This window comes from Eretmochelys imbricata, chromosome 6 (genome assembly GCF_965152235.1).
Source record: "Eretmochelys imbricata isolate rEreImb1 chromosome 6, rEreImb1.hap1, whole genome shotgun sequence".
NCBI classification, from domain to species: domain Eukaryota; kingdom Metazoa; phylum Chordata; order Testudines; family Cheloniidae; genus Eretmochelys; species Eretmochelys imbricata.
The window spans coordinates 90,241,331-90,261,456 of NC_135577.1; the positions used below are offsets into that span (position 1 = coordinate 90,241,331).

At 48.0% G+C, this 20,126-nt stretch overlaps 1 protein-coding gene across 3 annotated transcripts in view; it reads right to left on the reverse strand.

The window, feature by feature from the left end:
• AREL1 (apoptosis resistant E3 ubiquitin protein ligase 1) overlaps nucleotides 1-20,126 on the reverse strand; it is a 57,776-nt gene that overhangs the window by 32,703 nt on the left and 4,947 nt on the right. Inside the window, exons 2-19 of one of the 3 annotated variants that reach the window (XM_077819133.1) lie at nucleotides 17,973-18,231; nucleotides 16,714-16,773; nucleotides 15,562-15,788; nucleotides 14,635-14,872; nucleotides 13,431-13,600; nucleotides 13,163-13,343; nucleotides 12,057-12,304; nucleotides 9,824-9,901; nucleotides 8,689-8,830; nucleotides 8,115-8,236; nucleotides 6,154-6,229; nucleotides 5,235-5,344; nucleotides 4,353-4,532; nucleotides 4,072-4,197; nucleotides 3,717-3,846; nucleotides 3,578-3,636; nucleotides 1,452-1,541; nucleotides 280-455 (exon numbers count right to left, since the gene is read on the reverse strand). In XM_077819133.1, the coding sequence (XP_077675259.1) occupies nucleotides 280-455; nucleotides 1,452-1,541; nucleotides 3,578-3,636; nucleotides 3,717-3,846; nucleotides 4,072-4,197; nucleotides 4,353-4,532; nucleotides 5,235-5,344; nucleotides 6,154-6,229; nucleotides 8,115-8,236; nucleotides 8,689-8,830; nucleotides 9,824-9,901; nucleotides 12,057-12,304; nucleotides 13,163-13,343; nucleotides 13,431-13,600; nucleotides 14,635-14,872; nucleotides 15,562-15,788; nucleotides 16,714-16,729 (2,369 nt within the window). In that variant the 5' untranslated portion in view covers nucleotides 16,730-16,773; nucleotides 17,973-18,231. Of the gene's footprint in view, nucleotides 1-279; nucleotides 456-1,451; nucleotides 1,542-3,577; nucleotides 3,637-3,716; nucleotides 3,847-4,071; nucleotides 4,198-4,352; nucleotides 4,533-5,234; nucleotides 5,345-6,153; nucleotides 6,230-8,114; nucleotides 8,237-8,688; nucleotides 8,831-9,823; nucleotides 9,902-12,056; nucleotides 12,305-13,162; nucleotides 13,344-13,430; nucleotides 13,601-14,634; nucleotides 14,873-15,561; nucleotides 15,789-16,713; nucleotides 16,774-17,972; nucleotides 18,232-20,126 lie in introns of those variants that run through there. The other 2 variants (XM_077819134.1, XM_077819135.1) reach the window with 2 other exon arrangements.

Below are 20,126 nucleotides of genomic sequence, written 5' to 3' on the forward strand. Positions count from 1 at the left end.
TGTGCAGTGGGGGAATGTCCACCACAGGCACCTCCAGCTGCTCACTGCCCTTGGGTGAGATGACATGGTGTCGACCACACATCTGTCACCCATTATATACAGGCCACCCACCACATGCTTGCTACCAGCATCTCACAGTTCAGAAGGGCCAACACACTTGGCATGCAGTGTTGGCAGCTCACCACAAGGCATGCCATTAGATGAAGTACTTGCCACTCAGAAGCACATAGTGTAATCCCACACGCATGCTGCAGGGAGTTCAACAGACAGGGCACTCACCAGGTGTGGGCTGTCGGCAAAGTACTATGAGTTGGAGCTGCGATGATTTGGAAAGATGGACAGAGTGCAGCAAACCCTCCCGGAGGCAACTGAGAGGAACCAGTTGTGAACTGCAACAGCCGGGCCAGTTCCTCCTGTGTGAAACTGGAGACCACGGTCCAAAACCACCTCATGACCTGACAGGGACCAGTAATGGCAGAGCCAGGTCAGGGAAGCAGAGTCACAAAAGTACAATGGCAGGTTATCAGAAGAAGAGCAGGCAAAATGTCTTGCAAGAAAGTAGCTCTACCAACTGCCACAGTCACCCCTATTATGAGGGCAAACCAGAAAAGGAACAATTGCATAGTCACTTCTCACCAGCCACCTTTACCCCTTGTTGCTACCACCCATCTCTATTACGCTAGGAATGTCTCATCCATCTCCCACACCATAGGTGCTCCTCTCTATTGGAAATGCTTAATGGGAAAGCTAATTAAGGTTTAGGATACAAATCATATCTGCTTCCTGCCCTAGGCTAATCTTTTGCTCTCCCACATCCTCTGATGCCTTGGCAGGTTGGAAGGGGGAACAGTTCTAGTGTCTGTCACTAATGTAATTTGTTTCCCTCTTGGACACTTTAGCAGTTCCCATCACTTCTCTAGACAGTCTCATGTGCCCCCCTCATCAGGGTGGATGTTCTCCTGGAATAAGTCCCGGGTCACTTGCTCAGGAATCTCTACTGGCTGCCAACCTTCTACCTCACAATGATATGGACTGAAAAATCCTCAAACCATCCCTGATATATAGGCATATCATCCTGAACATCTTCACTGATGTGATTCCCAACACCAGCATTGGGCCAATGCTGAAATGCCCTTACAGTTGCCTTTTCATTTCTCAATACAAATGCTGAACTTTCCCCTGCTGCAGCTGCAGTGCAGCCATCCCTGTTCTGCCCTCAGTGGCTTCTGTCCTCTTTGTAAGCTCCCTTTCCAAATGCAAAGTTTGCTCTCCTGTGTCTACACCTCCAGGCCCAGGTCTTGTTTTTCCACTCTGCTCTTCTCCAAGTTCTTTCCAGTTTTTCTTTCTGGAAGCTTCTCCTGCTTTCAGCAGGCAGTCTCCATATGAAGCCCAAGTGACACAGAAGACAGTCAACCCATTCCAGTGGAGGAAGAAGAAAACTTCCCACCTACCTTTTCTCGGAAGTGCCAGGATCCTCCCACCAGCACAGCATGAGCCTTGAAATCACAGACACTGATGTCTCCAGTACCACACATCAGCAACTGAAAGGAAAAAGACCTGCAGTTACAAAAACAGGAGCACAAAGTACCCATGAAGCCAACCATTATTCCGGTTACAATAGTCAGTTTTGTGCCCTTAAGAGGCATGCAGGATGCTCAGAGTGCTGGGCCCAGGACATATGCAAATCTAGTAAGACCTCATGATCTCAATCAAGAGATAGGATGGTATCTCATGCAGTACCAGCTTCTCCTGTTGGATATAAGATAGGCTAAGGGAAGGAAAAAACAGCTGCCAAACCAGGAAATAGGGGAAACACTCAGAGGAGGGGGCTAACAGCAGTGATGAGCTGCCAAAATATTAACAACCAGTTCACTCCTCACCCCACGAGGGAGTCATGGCCCACCCCCGCTCCCCCTGCCCCATCCACCCCCCTCCCCTGTCCCCTGACTGCCTCCAGAACCGGGCAGGAGGGTCTCATGGGCCACCGTAGTGGGTGCCCACCCTGCCCCTAAGAGCCAGAGAGACCTGCCGGGGGGGGGGAGAGGGGGGAGTCACGGCAGTGCTTACCTGGGGCAGCTCCCAGGAAGCATCTGGTCGGTCCCTCTGGCTCCTAGGGGCAGGGCAGCGTAGCTGGGGGGAGCAGGGGTAGTGGTCGCTCCCGCCACTGATCACATCAAAAGTTGCGCCTTAGGCAACAACTCCGTGGGTGCTCCGGGGCTGGAGCACCCACAGGGAAAATTGCCCTGCCCCGCGCCTGGCCCCATTCACCTCCAGTCCGCCTCCTCCCCTGAATGCACCACCCCGCTCTGCTTCTCTGCCCCCCACCTTCTCACGAATCAACTGTTCGCACAGGAAGCCTGGGAGGGCTGAGAAGCAAGCAGCGGCTTCACTCTCAGACCCAGGGAGGCGGAGGCGAGCTGGGGCGCGGAGCGGTTCCCCCGTGCACCCCCCTCCTCCCGGTTACCTGCTGCGGCGCGGGCAGCCCTTCTCGCGCCGCCCCACCCCACCTGCGCTCCGCCTCCGCGGGCCTGAGCACAAAGCCGCTGCTTGATTCTCAGCCCTCCCAGGCTTCCCGTGCAAACAGCTGATTCGCAGGAAACCGGGGGGGGGGGGGGGGGCCCGCAGGGGGGGAGTGGAGAAGCAGAGTGGGGCGGAGCGTAACTCAGGGGCGGAGGCGAGCTGGGGCCAGGCGCGGGGTGGGGAGCTGCCGGTGGGTGCACCCACCAAATTTTCCCCATGGGTGCTACAGCCCCGGAGCACCCACGGAGTCAGCGCCTAAGGGGCCACTTTTGGCCATTTGTTAAATTTAGAAGCCCTTTTAGAACCGGTTGTCCCGCTTCCAAATTTAACAACCGGTTCCAGCGAACCGGCTCCAGCTCACCACTGGCTAAGAGTCCTATGCACCCCATTGCTATTCTAGAATCTTGTCACCTACTGAGCACACCCTCTTGAAGTACCCTAAATTGATTGGGGTAACAGCTACCCAGAAAACAAGAACTCACGTTTGGCTGCCCAAATGACCACTGTACAAAGCAAAGTACTTGACAGACTATGCAAAGCGGTGAGTCTCAGAGCTGGAACTAGGATGCATGCACCAAGGATTCTAGGCTTTGATGTTAAATGGGGAGCAGAGAAATTGATCAGTGCCTCTCTGTCTTGCCCTGGGCTCAATATTATGGTAGAAGAGTGACCTAAAGGAACTGGCCCTGTCCTCTAAATATCATTCCACCTGCCCTAAGCGGCATTCACAGTCTGGCTAGCCTTCCTACTACCACAGGGGACTTAAGAGCATCTGAACCCATGACTCAAATACCCATTGATTAGGAATATAAACAATAATGATACATTATTATCCCTGAAGCCTGCACATACATGAGAGAAGAAGGAAATATCAAACAACACTCAGTGCCTTCTCCCTCAGATACATACGCTCACAATGGAGAGGAGGGAAGGAGGGGGGGAAGGTTTTGGAAAGACACACTTTGCAAGTGTTGAGGCTTCCCATCCCCAACCAGCCCTACTTTCTTCTGAAAAGGAGGGTCAGTGGGCAGGCAGGCTCAGGATCAGCAGCACCTACCTCAAGCTCATTCTCATCAAAAATAGCTAGGAGGTTTTCAGGAACCAGCTCATTGAGACCTGAAAGACAAGAAGAGAGTAAGTGGCAGTGCCTCCAGAACAGGGAGTTAGAGTCAAGCAGGGAGCACACAGTACCTCACCTTTCAGGAAGTGATCCACCTCTTCTCTAACCTGATTGGCCAGTCTGTATTGGGCAAGTAGATTCAGGTAGAAGATCTTATTTTCATTGGTTACTAGGACCTGAGCCCCTCCAGTTACCAGCTCAACCACCTGAAACAAGAGGCCACACGAGGATGTCAGTGTAAGAGTGTGTGAGGATGAGCAGTATCTTCCTTGTAGCGTAAACCCCCACCTGAAGAACCTCTCCCTACTCCTACGTTACTGACACTCTTCTTCTGTGGCCACTGCTGCAGGGACATCCCACACAATTCCCAGCCTCTCCTACTACAGATGAAAGGAGTGGAGACTGTCCCACCCTCACCCACCACCTCTCACCTTCTCCAACTGCCCCAATTTGTTGTATTTCTCCTCAGCGAAGACGAGCTCCATCTCACTCACATCATTGTTCAATATGAAACAAACCTTGGATTTATAGAATTCTGGGTCATCTGTTTCAAAATACTGAGGAAGAAAGGTAGATGAGGTACAGCGGGTGGAGAGAGAGAGAGAGAGATTTAACATACACTGTTGAGCAGGAATTCTGGGTCTTCTGGGAGCAAGCTCACATTCAGTTTCACTTCAGCCTGGGCTTAGCACAGAAGGCTGTGTGGCCTTACCTTGTAATGCATTCGCAGTCCTATGATCTGAGCCAGAAAGGATCTGGTGAAACGAGCTCGCACCAGCTGCTTGTAAGCTCCTCCCAGAGATGACTCATAGAGACACTTCCCAACCAGGCGGCCTGCAAACTCATACACCTTCAGCCGTAGATGTGGGGGCCGGTCAGGGTTGGGATGCACCTGCAAAGGACGGGGATCAGAATTACTACAGTATCAGCCATAGTTAACAGAAGTGACAGCAATGACCCCAACTGGCATTCACATTGCACACCACATCCAGGAAGATGCCCTCACAGCCCTTGAACTGCACCCTAAATCTGAACATAGATTCATAGCTTTTAAGGCCAGAAGGGATCATTACAATCACATTTCTAGTCTGACCTCTTTCATAACATGGACCATAGATTTGGCCCAGTGCTTAAGGTAAAGCTGTTGTGGGTCTCAAGAATGACACTCAGAGAGCGCAGCAGCAGAGATTAAAAACCAGAATCCAGCCAGCAGAGACACAACATGAGCCACATGCATTGTCCCAAAAATTTGCCTTCCACCCCATGACAGGAGGAAGGGATTCTAATAGGCAGACAGACTGCATCTTCTGCCCAATAAGGCCTTCTTAGGTAGTGCCAACCCCAGTTCCTGAAAGCCTTGACTTCCCTGTTAGTGGTGTACCTTGCTGGCTTATGAGCCAGTGCTCTTAACTCTGCAACATGGTGGGACACCCAAGCAAGAATTTGGAGACAATTTAGGAGGATTTGGGGCAGGCCTGAGAGCAGCCGGGGAAAGCAGGCAGGCACAGAGGCTGTTTTGATGTGTTTGCTGTTTAGCTGACAGCATGCCTACATGCCAAGTTCTGTCCACTGAAGTAGGAAGGTAAGGACTCACCAGTGCCTGGTTGTTGTCACTGAAGCGGGTAAAGAGCTGATTGGTGGTGTTAAATAAAGCCTTACAGATCAGCTCAAACCACTCTCTGCGGGGGCCTCCCCAGTCCAGAGCTACAAGATAAAATAAGTCCAAAACCGGTCAGCTCTGGGCCACATCCAGCTCTCTTCCATTTCTTCTTCCCACCCAGAGCTGCCAGAAAAACAGAATAATCTCTCTGGCTAGAGCATCCTTATCTCTAAGTCACTGTGATGGGCAGAGCATTGCCTCTGGGAATGGGATCACAGGAAAATAAGTACAGAGATGGCCGTTCACTTAATTTTCCTATAACTGCTCATATCAGACTCCTGTTACTGAATGATTTTCCATTCACTCAGACCTGTGGTTTCACATCCATTAAGTGAGCATGAAATGCAGGAGATTCATTTTCACACATTTAAATACACAAGTGACTGGTGAAACCTCTCTATCCACCACGTTCACATCCCCTTCTCCACCCAGGTGACCAATATCAAACCAGCCACTATTTACATGTGACACAATCGGAAGCCCAGCTGCAAACTCTAAAAAAGGATGCTCTTGTAATGAAGGCACTGAACAGGGACTCAAGAATAGTGTGTTCTGATACCAACTCAGCCACACACTCAAATGTATGGCCTTGGGTAAGTCACTTAGTCTCTGTGCCTCACATCTCCATCTGTAAAACGGGGATAATAATACTTCCCTACCTCACAGGGGGTTGGGACGCTATATTCATTAATGTTTGTTCAAAACTACAGGGATGGAGGCCATAGAAGGATCTAGACACAGATGGATATGTTGCAAGGCAGCCAGAATTCCAGACCAGCAAGTGACTCTCAGTATGCTCCTGGCACACCCTCCTCAAGCCCATAAAAGTTTCTGCTGGAGCAAGTTCCCTTACCTTCTTCATCCTGGAAAACCACTTCAAAGTTTTTGCTCCAGTCGGAAATGGAAAAATTCCGTGTTGCTTTCAGAGACTGAGAGAGTGAAAGGAAAAGCATTAGCAGCAGCGGCCACTGCCCAGGGCTCAGCATCCATGCACGGACGACTTAAGTAAAGCAGAATGGGAGGGGCCCAGTCTAGTAATCTGAATACAGGATGGGGAGCCAGAAACTAATCTTAGGCAGGTCATTTTCCTTTCAGTCTCAACCATAGGTGTGTTCTCCATTACAGAATTTAAGAGAAAAGTTCCCCACATCTGACAGCTCCTGGTCTCAAGACCAAGACAAAATTTGCTCAATAGCAACAGCCTAAGCATTGCCCATTCACAGCACTTCCCCCAAAACTGCCCCCTCTCCTACCCAGAGGCAGCAACTCAATAGAGTTTATTAAACCGTCTGTAGCTAGGAGCAACTTTTGTAAAGAAGTCTTAGTTCTCTCTGGCCCATCTGTCCAGTTTAGAAAACAGCCCCTCAGAAAGAATGTAGAAGAAAGAAGCCCAGGGAGAAGTTGCTGGTTTACATTTACCTGTTACAGCATGATTTACTTTAACAAAATCTTTCAAGTGACTGGAAATATGTAGGCCCACATTCCTGATCCCAATTAAAGATCTAAGTGCAAAACCTGTACCCTAAAGACCCCTGAAAGCAACAGTAAGCTCAGACTTAGTTGATCATTAAATAAATTGGAGCATCATGCTAGCCCCTGATTAGTGCTTATTTCTCTGGTTGCATTTGCCATGTGTGTTGTCCTCATTTTTCAAGTGTTTATATTTCTCACCCCCACATTTAATTTTTTTGATCTTATCTGCCTGCAATGCTCCAGCTAATGGCTCTGCAGCAATTTCCAAGATAACAGGGTACAGAGGGAGTCTCTGAAAATGCTTTTAGGAATTAAAACTGGTTTGGATAATGAATCAGTACCTGAAGCCTCAGTGCATATAACGTACAGCCTGTCCAACCTGCAGAAAATATTCCCAAATCTAAATTTACCAACTATATCAAAGAGAATCTCAACCAGTCCTCCCTCCCCCACAACTGGTCTTTTCCATTTCTGTCACAATTCTATCCCAAAACACATATGGCATCACAAGTCATGGCAACTGATAGTTCTATTGCATCTAATTTAGAAGGTCATTTAAGGACTATAACAGGTGAGTTTGAGTCAAGTCTCACTGCTAATGCTCTGCAGAACACTTCGCAAACAGATTGAGCCAGTGCTCTGGGGCTGTTATTGCCACAGTTCCACATTCTTTGGCTTGGTCTATCCTAACGGACATGACAGTAATTCTCAGAGTATCTAGGGTGGGTTCCCATTTTTCAAGGATTTGTAAGCATCTGATATAGGACAACGATCAGGATTTTCTTATATTTTTCTGAAGAACTGTGCAAGGACACAACAGTGCCAGGCCATGGCCTCCTCCCTGCTCAGAGCATCACTGGCTCTTACAGTTTAAGGGGGAGGTACACAGCTTCCCATAAGCAGGAACAGTTACCAAACCCAAACAAAGCACACTGGACGAAGGCAGTATTCGGGGCTCTTTCTACCACACACAAACCAACTGCCCCTCTAGCCTGGACATTGCTACTGCCATACCAGGAGAGATCAACTGTCCCTGAGTCCTAGCAGCTATCAGAGACTGATGCCAGAGGTTTAAGAAGAAGGTATAAGGCTTTCAGCATATATCTAATTATGTAACACTATCAAACGGGAAATTTTTTTTTGCTTCCCTTCCCAAAGCTGGCGATCAGTTTATCTCCTGGAGCTAGAGGCTCAAAATTGTCATTGTTCCCACAGTTGGTGTCAACTTGGATTTCACTAGAGAGTAACTGAGTGGCAACGAAAGGTGCAGGGATGGGTCCTGGGCACAAGTGGGAACAGCCTATTGTCCCCCCAGGTGCCAATTGTCACAAGCTCACTCACAGATTCCAGCAGGCCGTGGCGGCTGACCTTCAGTGTAACCTTGGAGTGAGGTCTCTTCATATGCACTTGACGCAACTCCCGCTGGAAGAAGTTCACTTTGTCCTGAAAAGTCTCTGAGCCTCCTGAAACAGTGATCTTATTATGATTGCATCTGAGCTGCCAACACCTCACGTGTCAGGATGGGGTCCCCATCCCAATTTGCATAGGACTGCTCTATAGTCAGAGTGATCTGCCATGGAAGGCAGGGACAGCATAACTCCCAGGGGACAGTTTGTGGTTTAGTCTCTCAGACATCCAGCCACTCACAGAAATGCCTTCAGAGGAATGACAGAAAAGCCTGCTGAGCATGAGAAGCCAGGGACAATGAAATCCTTCATTGGAAGTGCTATCAGAAGCAGAAGGAGAGACACAGGACTACTCTACAATTCCTAGAAGGGTTATAGAACTCTAAGTAAACGGGAATAAATGACCTCAAGAGCTAACTCCCTGCCTGCCACCCCGAGATGCTTGCAACCTGAGGATGCAGCAACCTGAATCCCCCAATCATAGAGTCTATCCCACCAGCCTCTTTTACCTATGTTTTTATGCAGAGAACGAATGAAAGTGGCTGCCAAGATGTTCCTCTCCTTGCAGCTGAGCTCCACAGGGGGCTGGATCCCATCATCTACCACCAGTGTCAACAGCTTGTGCACAGGATCAGGCCCGTGGTAAGAAAACTAGCAGCAAAGAGACGCAGGACAGGGGTCAAACTACTGTGCAGCAGAAAGCACAGAGTGTGGGGTACACATACCAAGACCACTTTCTGCACACACACCTTCCCATCTGCACACTCACACAGAACCAATTAACAGGCACACTGCCTCTAGAGCAGGGGTGGCCAACCTGAGTCTGAAAAGGATACAATACAAGACAATTTACCAGTGTACATTGCCAGAGAGCCACAGTAATACGTCGGCAGCCCCCCATCAGCTCCCCCGCCCCGCTCCCAGCGCCTCCCACCCACGGGGCAGTCCGGCTGATCAGCATCTCCCCCTCCCTCCCAATCAGCTGTTTTGTGGTGTGCAGGAGGCTCAGAGGGGGAAGAGGGAGGAGCGAGGGCATAGCAGGCTCAGGGGAGAGGGCAGGAAGCGGTGGAGTGGGGGCAAGGCCTGTGGCAGAGCCAAGGTTGAGCAGTGAGCACCCGCGGCACATTGGAAAGTTGGTGCCTGCAGCTCCAGCCCGGAGTCGGTGCCTAGACAAGGAGCCGCATATTCACTTCTGAAGAGCCGCATGTGGCTCCGGAGCCACAGGTTGGCCAACCCTGCTCTAGCATCTGGATTCCAGCTGGGATGTTGCCTTTATAAAGCCCACTTCAAACAGTATGGGCTTCAGGGGGACCAAATCTAGATGCCTTATTCCTCCTCCAATAAAGCAATTAGGAGAAGTGTGATACAGGACTGAGAATGATATCTAGGATCCTGATGTTAGGGTGAGGAGAAGAGACATGGCTGGCCCCTGCTCGCACACATTTCCAGTACTCTGGTAGGAAAGGTGTTTTTTGAGTTCCTGGATTTCACGTATCTAGCTGCTCAGTGGAAATAACCACACTTCGCCAACAGCAGATCTAACAGGCATTATTCATTAGTATTATTATTATTATTCTTCATTATTCAGCAACAAGGGGTGATAGGGTGGAAACTGCAACAATAACTGGATGGAGACAAACCCACCTTGGTGCCAGGACATACTCTGAAGGTGAAGAGGCGCCAAGGAATGATCTTCAAGTAGAATTCCTTCACTGAGAATTGCTGGGGAGCCGTAGGGAAGAGAAATCATTAGCAGCCATATTTCTACTAAAGCTCTTTTCTGAAGTACTCTAGACTCAAGACACAGGATGAACAAACCCACAGGAAAAGCCTCCTTCCAAAACCTCTCCTGTGACAATACACATGCCCTTCAAACCTCCACTACGCAGTAACATGGGAGAGAAGAATGATTGTAAGCAACTTGGCAAAAGGACTTAATTGTTACACTTGTCTGTGAAGCTCCCAGGACACGCTGATGTGATATAAATATAGCAGTAAACCAGAGCATGCATTAACAGGCCAACGGCGCACACCTTAGCTTTTAAAAAGATAGTTGGTGTATAGGAATTTAGAGTGGAAGCCAGGATTCAAATAGCAAGGGATGCTACAGTACAGGACTGCAATGCATTGACAGAGCTGGGAAGTCCTGAGGAAAGTTATCCTGCATTGGCCAAATTATTGCTGTTACTCCTTCAATGTCATGAAAATCAAGTTCAAACAAATAAAATAAAAAATCTTCCAATTGTTGAAGCTGGGGTGACCAAGCCAGTTTGCTGTCTTCACCATGCAGAGCATTTCTGGCAGAAGGCCCTTAGCTGTGGAACTCCCTCTCACTGGAGAGCAGGCTAAGCCCCAATTTTAGTTCCTTTAGGGCACAATACAAGACTCCCTTCTGCACAGGCCTCCTTCAGCAAAGATGGCTGGGGAATAGTCAGCAGCAATTTTCCTGGAGTTGAGCAAGTGAGAACAGCCCTGTGTAAGTGACTGGGACTGCTGGGCTGGACAGCCTGGATCTGTTGGACAGGAATGACGGTCTATATTTATGTATATGGTGCCCAAACACTACAGTTATGGGTGCATAAAAAAAATACACAGATTAGACAGGTGCACAAGGGGTCTCTCTTTCAGTCCAAGCAGTAGCTACAACAGAAGGCATTCAGAATGATCTCCAATATCAGGAAATTTAACAGTGAAGCTTGATGAAAGTCCAAAATTGTCTCCCTGAATCAGAGTGAGGGGACTACTGGGTCATTCCCCCTCCCCCTCAGACATCATTCCTAGTTCCACATTTTCTAATACTGCATCCAATCTAGGTTTAAATATCCCAAGCAATGTGCCTTCCCCTTTACCGTTTGGTGACTGTTTCACAGCCTCATCTCTCTCTCTGTCAGGAAGATTTTTCCTAGATTAGGGTTTTACATGGGTACCTATTACTGTATTACTTGAACCCCTCCCAAATTAATGGATTGGCAAATTGAGGTCTCTAATGGAATTTTCTGCTCTTCTGGCTTCCCTAGGCACCCTGCTTAGGATAGGGGTTTTGGTGGGGAGTGGAGGGTCAATGGTTGCTGTAAATATTGATCTGGTTACAATGGCAAAATCTACATTGTTCTTTTCTTAATTTCCTGCCATTTCTCCTAGTTATACCTCAAGGTATCAAACTAAATAACCACTCTCAGTTCTAGGTTTTTATATTTTAATCCCTTCACTTTAGCTGTTAAACAGATTGTGTTTTTCTAATCTTTCTTCCTAAATCAGCCTACCTAGCCCCCGATCAGTTTTATTGTTTTTAATCTGATTTTCTTCTTTCTAATCATGATCTATAAGTACTCAACACTGAGGACACTTGATGCCCGATCTCACCAGACCCATACAGGAGCTAATTCAAAGCCCACTAAAGTCAATGAAAAGACTCCCATTGACTTCAATGGGTTTTGGATCAGACAGAGATATTGTTATAACCCCCTGCTCTGTGATACGATGCTTCTACATATGCAATGCTAAAACTGAAGCAGTCTTTTTAACTGATACTGAATTGCAAACTCTAAATTTTCTGCCCACTCCCTCTCTTGGTCTCCCTCAGCTGTTCCTGCTTTCCATGTTTCTCGCTCCCATTGATTAGCTAGATGGGGGATCATTTTTCCCCAGATGTTGCAGCGGCATCTTTGGATCCTTTAGGGGAGGAAAAAAAAAAATAAAAAAACCAGAGGAAAGGAATCTGATATAACAAGTTTAAACAAATACTTAGTTTCGACAAACTTTACCAGCCAAGTTTGACGTGTCTAGGAGCAGAGCCCAAAGTGATGGGCAAGGCAAGCTCTGAAATGCCAGAACATTTGAATCAAAAGCTAAAGAGCAGCAATCATGTGGGCTTTACCTTGGGTGACACATAGCAATACACTTTTTTGGGTTTCTTCACTTTCTCAGGAGTCTGGCCGTCAGATGGAGAGTCTTCATCCTCATCCTCAGTTGCGGTAGAAGGACGGCGCTGGGAGGAGCCCAGATGTGTGGGTAGGAGGTGCCACTGCGTGTTGGCATAGCTAGTAGAGTTGTAAAGATAGGCTTCAAAGTAGATACTCACCCCTGACGTGGACACATTGCGTTCTACAATGTTCATTTCATTTTCTAAAGGACACAGATGGAACACGTGTAAAGCTTGATACAGCCAAGAAACGAAGTTCAGCATCTCACATTAAGCTCAGAGTCCACAGAACAGCACTAAGCAAAAAGTCTAACCAGCTAAGTGGGAACCTGGTAAAGGGAGTCAATAATGAAAGAGGCTCAAGAATGGGATATGGAGACTTTCACCTCCAGGACATCAGTATGTCGAGCCTTTCCATAGGCCTGGGAGACAGGCTGGGGGGGGCGGTGGGGAGGGAGAGAGAGAGAGTAGGAATACAGAACCTTTTACTTCTAGGGCACCAGTTCTAACCTGACTCCTGCCTGTAGTGACCAAAAGCCATAACCATATGACAGTCATTCAGTAGCTTGTGTGAAATAAATTGGTAGCTTCTCTCCTTGTGGGACAGAGAACCACATCACAAAACAATTAGGAATGAGAATACCACCTATCTTTTACATACTACTCTTCATCTTCATCTGTAGATCGCAAAGCACGCCCAAAATTGGCTCCCCTACTGTTAACCTGTGAGTTGCAAAGGAATGAGTAGGCCACAGTCAACTGCTCAATCTCTAAAAAATTCCCCTCTGAGGCAGGGGAGGAGACAGCTCCTGGGTTATACCTGTTGTGGGGATAGGGAATGTCTGTCTCCAGTGTTTTCTCCATCTAGCTTTCTTTGCCAGCACCAAATTTACCTTATTTAAATAATATTTTAAATTAATGGACATTACCAGGGCAACTGAGTGTGGATGGCATGGAGGGAAGCCACATTTAAATAAAAAACCAGCTCTACTTGACTAGACCATATGGCATCCAGTAGGAAGTGCAATTGGTCTGGGATCACCTAACATCTCTTAACTCACCACTTAGGACAATAATGTCAAAATCGCCATTGCTAATAGGCTGGCTTTGGTAGCAGATGCAAGCATGGAAACAGCCTTTATGGTGCAGGGTAAGTCGCAGAAACACTTGGCAAGTCTGCCGATTGGACACCACGGACTTCTCAAACAAAATGCCAGAGCTCTCTTCCTCTTGGGGACCCAGCTAGATAAAGAGAGAGAACATCAGTGGAGAGAACAACACTCTCTAGCTCAGTAGGAGACTGGGAGAGAGGGATGGAGTCCAACTCACCTCATGGATGGAAAGGCTGTAATTCTGCTCATCTATCAGGGACACAGAATTGCTGGTGGGATTATCATACTCATCTCTGGGGACAATCTGCAAGGTGTGCTGCTGCCTACAGGTCAGCACCAGAGTGGAGAAGTGGCAGACGATTTTGGTCTTGGAAGGAACCACCATCCCTGAAACAAAGAGAGACAATTTAGAATCAGAGACTGCCCTAGGTACAGCAGCAGAGAGCTAACAAGATAGGAGCACAATGCCCTGTAAAGAATGGATGAATTCTTAATACATTCCCCACCTCTGCAGCTAGAGAACCAAGCCACTAAGCACTGAAATGCATAGAATGGGGAGGAAAGAGCTTGCCAGGGGATAGAGGCCCAACATGCTGAACAGGGTTAACTCTCAGCTTCACTAAGGACATTTAAAAGAGTGTCCTCCACTCCAATCATGCTAGCACTTTGGCCCTCAACTCTGGAACTCATTCCAACAGCCAGTCCAATAAAGTACAGATCAGTGGATCTGTAAGCCTCAGCTAGTAATGCAAGCTTTAGCCAGAAGGGTATTGAGTAAGTTTTGGGCATCCTCTTTTTTTTGGAGGCAATAAAGGGGGCAACTTAACTGGTATCGTGTCTATTTGTAAAATTATTTAATGGATGTATTTTTTATTGTACGTGCACAGAGGGTATAAAATATGCTGATTGGAATCAAACAGAAAAAAAAATAATTAAAAGGAAAAAGGAAACTTTTCCAACTAATGGATAATTAATCTGTGAAATTCATTGCTAGAGGAAATCAATGAAGCAAAGTTAAGAAGATCCAAGAGGATTAGAGTCAAATCAAAATAGCACTTGCAGTGACATTACCTAAGATAAATTATAATTCTCAATCGTTGTGCATAAAGGCATTCTCTAACCACTCAGCTGGGTCAGGATGAAGTTACCCACAAGGCATGGTATGGTGCCAACAGCTATGTAGGCTGAGAGGCACTAGCAGCCTACTCCAGTATATAGCAGCTTCTGTTTTCCTATGTTTGCTGCCCATAAGCTTGCTTAAACCAAGAGTCTCTGCTACTTGGGGTGGCATGTGTGAAGAACAGAATGCAGAAGGGGTAAATCCTCCCCACATATCTATCTCAGCTCTCAACACATATACCTTGGGGTGTCTGACACCTCTATATCCACTCAGGCTCACTACCGATTCACCTAGACCTTACCTGGCTGAAACACTTTGTAGTAGGGGCTGTAGGCCACATTCAAGCCGCCGAGCTTTATGGTAATCTCATATCGCCCAGCCCTGCGCACAGTGAAGGCCACTTTCGCCACATTGGAATTGGGCTCCTGAAGGACTTCCTGGGTCACAGGAATATCCATTGCTAGCTCCACATGGCAGATTTGAACTCGCAGCCCCACAGGCCGATGAGCAGGGAAGGGCTGCCCATTCTTATAGAATAACTGCATGGGGAATGGAGAAGCCCAGGTCAGCAGAGATATGGGGTGCAGGGACAGAGAGAAACCAGCCACCTTGCAATAGAGGGGCAGGATGGAGCCCTGCCTCAGCAAGGGAGTGAGGGGACAGCAAATGCAGGACAAGGCCCCACAGCCCCATGGTATGGGCACCGTTCTTCTACAGAGAGAGGGGACAGTGAGTACCTTTGAGCCCTTGACCCCTCTCCCTTGTTCCTTATTGTGCTCGGGTTCAAAAAAGTGACTTGAGAAGAACAAGTTTCTGGGCAATTGATCCCTGAATTGTTAGTGTGCATCCAGATCAGGATCAACAGAACCCAAGCCCAAAAGGAGAGCAGGGGAAGCCACATCCTTAAAGGAAGACCACTAGGTCTTGTCCACATGTCCCCAGAGAGAACTATGTAGTGCCCCCACCAATTCACCATAAAGGAAGGTGCATAGGAGACACTCACCCCAGCAATTGACCTAGTCTGTGGCGATGACACGCAACAGCATGAAAGGAGTTTGTTAGACACAAACACTATATTCAGCTCAACCACGAAAATGTCCTAATAGACAAACAGGAGAGGACCTCACCCTGTCCCACACCCTCCAGACAGTGAAGAAATTTCCCCTTCATCTCCTAGAGATAAAAGGCCTACCCCCCAATCTGTGTGGAGACAGAAACATTCCCTTACATGCACTCGGAAGGCCATGCTGTGGCCCACCTCATAGGGGTCCTTCCAATCCCAGGAGACTTTGCAGGAGCGGGGGTCCAAATAGTTGCCTCGCACGTAGTCATAAATAGTTCGCTCCCCTCGGCGCTCCCGGTCCTCATGCTGGAGGAAGCTGACTACACGTGCGGCAAGCTCAAAGAGGAACTTAATGGTGAAGAAGAAGACTACAATGGATACTGTGATCCCACCTGCAGCAGGGAAAGAATACAGGATGGTTATGGTAGCATGGCCCAGCAAGGCACTGAGATCCCACCTGCACCAAGATTGGATGTCTTTCTACAAGATACGCTCTAACTCAACCAGAAGTTATGGGCTAGATGCAGAAATTACTATGGGAACTTCAGTGGCCTGTGTTATTCAGAAGATCACACTAGATGACCATAAAGGTCCCTAAGTTTTAGACTCTATGAATGACTATGAATTGAGTAAAAAGAAAAGGAGTACTTGTGGCACCTTAGAGACTAACCAATTTATTTGAGCATAAGCTTTCGTGAGCTACAGCTCACTTCATCCAATGAAGTGAGCTGTAGCTCACGAAAGCTTATGCTCAAATAAATTGGTTAGTCTCTAAGGTGCCACAAGTACTCCTTTTCTTTTTGCGAATACAGACTAACACGGCTGTTACTCTGAAACCTATGAATTGAGTGGAGATGGTTGTAGCTGCCCAGAGTCTGAAGTATGGCACAGGAGAATCTAGATACATTTGCAAGTGGTTTTCTATGAATACCTACATAAAACTACTGAGATTCCACCACAGGAAACAATGCAGCAACTACCACTTGTAGTATTTAAAATTGGACAAGCATGCATCGTGGAGGAAACAAACCCCACTAGACCATAAAGGTAAAGAGGAGGGATGAGCCAGGAGTGAGGTCAATGGGATAACTCTGCTTGGGGTTGAAGAAGAGTGCAATGTGGCAAGAAAACTTTCTGTTTGTTAGATAGACCCTAAACCAATGTGAAAGCATTCAAGACAGTAGAAGACTTAGGGAAACCCTCAGGATCCTACAGTGAGATGCACTAATACAATACAGACTAACACGATACTAACACAATACAGACTAACACGGCTGCTGCTCTGAAAACTGACATTAGGGCCACCTCTCCACTTACCAATAATGTAAAACATCAGGTCCCTTCGGTGAGACACACAGCTGAGGATTACAGCTGCATCTAGAACACAAACACACCATGTCTCCACTGAATGCATCCGATGAAGTGAGCTGTAGCTCACGAAAGCTTATGCTCAAATAAATTTATTAGTCTCTAAGGTGCCACAAGTACTCCATGTCTAGTTCAGTGACTCCTTCTCAAATCCACACAGCTTACAGCTCCCATCAACAAATACCCAGTGCCCCAAAACTCTGAGGGGCCAGCAGGAGTCCCCATCTCTTCCTCCCCCAGACACATTATATGCTTCAGTGGGAGCTGAGAAAATCAGTCTTCTTCCTAAACAGATCCCTAATGCATGATACCAAAAGGCTATGGAACACCCGATCAGCCCAGTTTACTGTAAAGAACAATTAAAACACAGATTCCTGTTCTGAACCAGTGATACCTGAAATAAAACAATACAGTATGAGCTTCATAGACTGTGTTGGGAGTGGGCAAGTGGGCTTTGGGGACTGGGCAATACGGTCACTCACCTTGGGGTCACCAATTCCAATACTAATGACTGACGGTAGTTCCTATCTGTTTGACGGCTCTGTGAAGTGAGTTTGCATGGATCTGAGTTCCATTCCCACAGGTCATGTGGGCACATCACAAAACCACCACCATAGCTGGTAGCAACTAGCCCTCAGGTTGGTAGCCTCAGCAGAAAAACTACGGAATAAGTGGGTTGTGGAGCATAAACCTCTTCCCCTCCGCCACTCCTCTTCCCCCAAATGAGCCCTCTAGCATAGGGATGAAATATATTTGGCCCTTCTGAGGCTGAACCACAGGGGGACAATGGGATAAGGAAGTACATCTACATCTTCCATCTCACTTCAGCAAAGTGGAAACACCATGCACTCTCAATTATTGCAAGGAGTTTGCAGGTGGCTGAGAGACCCTCAAGTTGTGTCATCATGCAGCAGAGCAAGAACCCGCCTGCTCCAGAAGCTAGTACTTAGCTCAACAGCCAGGGGTGAAAATAACAGTTTCACACACACTAGTGCATACAATGTAGCTCGCCAGCCATTAGGTGAGGAATTACAATGTGCATACAGCTGCTTTATGCATGAGGTGAAGTTACTTATCAGTTATCACAACAGCAGCAATAAAAGTCACCACCATGCAGAAAGCTTAAGCCAGACATTTCCCTATCTGATGGCTATCACCTTCCAGCCCTGTGAATCCTCCCAACTCTCCAGCAAATGGCAGTCACATACCTTTACAAAAGTGCCCATGTTCTAAAAGCCAACAGGGGGGCACTCATTCCTCCACATCCTTCCTCTTGGCTCCAGAGGTGGGGCAAGGGTCAACAGGAAGGGACCAAGCAGCAGAACATTGTGGAAAAAGAGGCTCCTGGAACTCACATCTTAGATTCACGGCTGGAGGAAAGGGACTCAAGTACAGCAACTTATCCCACAACTCTGGGAAGAGGATATCTGCACTGTGCAGCCACCAATTGCTTGCTAGCCTTCCTGCCTGGGAAGGGACAAGAAGAAAAATCAGTTACACCTGTCCAGAGATAAAAAAGACAGCCTAGAAGGGGATTAAAAAAAACTTGACTCCATGTCATTGCCACAAGCATAGCTGCTATAAAGCACCACAAAGTGAGTAAAGTGCTAGGCTTCTCCATGTCCCAGTACTCTGAATGTACCCTGGTCTCATTTCACTTTGCAGCCTAGATTTGCAGAGCCATTCAGTCAACACCAATGCCCCTGAAACCCTGCAGGTCCAAGATGGAACAAAACGTTGCCAGCCCAGATAGATTTCGACAGGCTGAGGGGTTCAGCAGGGCAGCCAGGTACCTGGCTCCCACCTGAGAGTAAATTTTATGGACTGGGCACCACTTGAGCCCTTCAGAGAAAGTGGGGTGGGGATAAAGCTAGCAAAAGCATGGTGTCCTGCAAAATATGACTGCACCAATCCCAGTTGAAGGATATTCAGCTGCAGGGACATTTATAGGTAATATGTCTTACAAGGAATCTGAGCCCCAAAACATATGGGGCAAATGTCTCTGCTGCTGCCATATTACAGGTGTCCCAGATCTGAACAGCAGGTGGCCTCACAAGACAATTCATTTTAAGCACCGTCCACCCTGCTAAAACTCTTTGAGTTGCAAAGCAGCAAATATCTCAGTCTGGAGACAAACCCCATAACAGATAGGATCTGTGTAACTCATAGAGGAGTGGTCCCCAAACTTTACAGCTTCGCTCCATCCCTTAACCCGTCTACACCTCCCCCCAAGAGCCGGGGCTGGGAGTGGGGCTGGGGCTCCTGGTAGGGGGAGGGGACACAGACACGGGTAATAAGGTGGCTGAGGCTGGGGGTGGGTCTGGGGCCCGGGGCCAGAGACACAGCTGCAACCGGGAGGAGGGCTGAGGCTGGGGGCAAGGCCGGGTTTGGAGCTAGGAGCCAGGGCCGGAGCCAGGGCTGCAGCTGGGGCTGGAGCAGAGCTGTGAGCGGAGTGGGGCTGAGGGGCACTCACTCCCCGCCCCCTCCACACCCTCTGGGGGACATGCCCCACAGGTTGGGGACCTCTGACACAGAGAATGGGAAATGTCCCAGGGGGCCATGCACTTCCCTAGCTCACATCTGTTCCTTCAGAATGCAGAGTGCAAGGAGAAGACCAGAATAAATTATGAATGACAGCATACTACAGCAGGTCTCCCAAAACAGATCACATCAGCTAGCTGTCTGATAGTGGTGTTCTCCTTACCTTCCACATTAAGATACCTGCTCCTCCTCACTCCCCACTTACCCATCCTCCACTTCAGGGTGTCTGCCACCTTTACCCCATCCTTTCCAAACCATCTATTTCAGGGTGCCTGCTGCCTCCCCAGGACCTCTTAACCCACAACTCCACAGTACAGAGCCTGCTGCCTTCAGGGCACAAAGCTCTCCACCTACATATGCAAACAGATGAGCAAATCTGTACAGAGTTCTTTACATGTGCTACAGAAAACCCCAGTCTCTTGCTGTGTCATCTCAGGGAAAATCCCACCCACTCAGCTATTTTATCCTTCCCTCTCTGGCTGAGATCCTTCCCTCATCCTAAGGCCATGAGTTGTCAATTTCTTCCCTACACAGCTTCAGGCCTTTGAATTCTCTATTCTTAACACAGCAAGGCAGGAGCTGTTAATCTAGCTAATGCCCTGTGATATGGGCTGGGTAATTGACTCATGGCTCTGACCCAAAACCTTTCACATATGTACTAGTGACTTCACCCCAAACCTGTACTCCTTGATGCTCATTCATATGGCCTCGATGTCGGCTTCAAACTCTGCTCCAACTGTGCTAGTTTGTTACAAGATTTTGCCCACCCACCAGCATAAATGGTTTTGAAACTGCAATGCAGTCTAGGAAGGAACACAGTG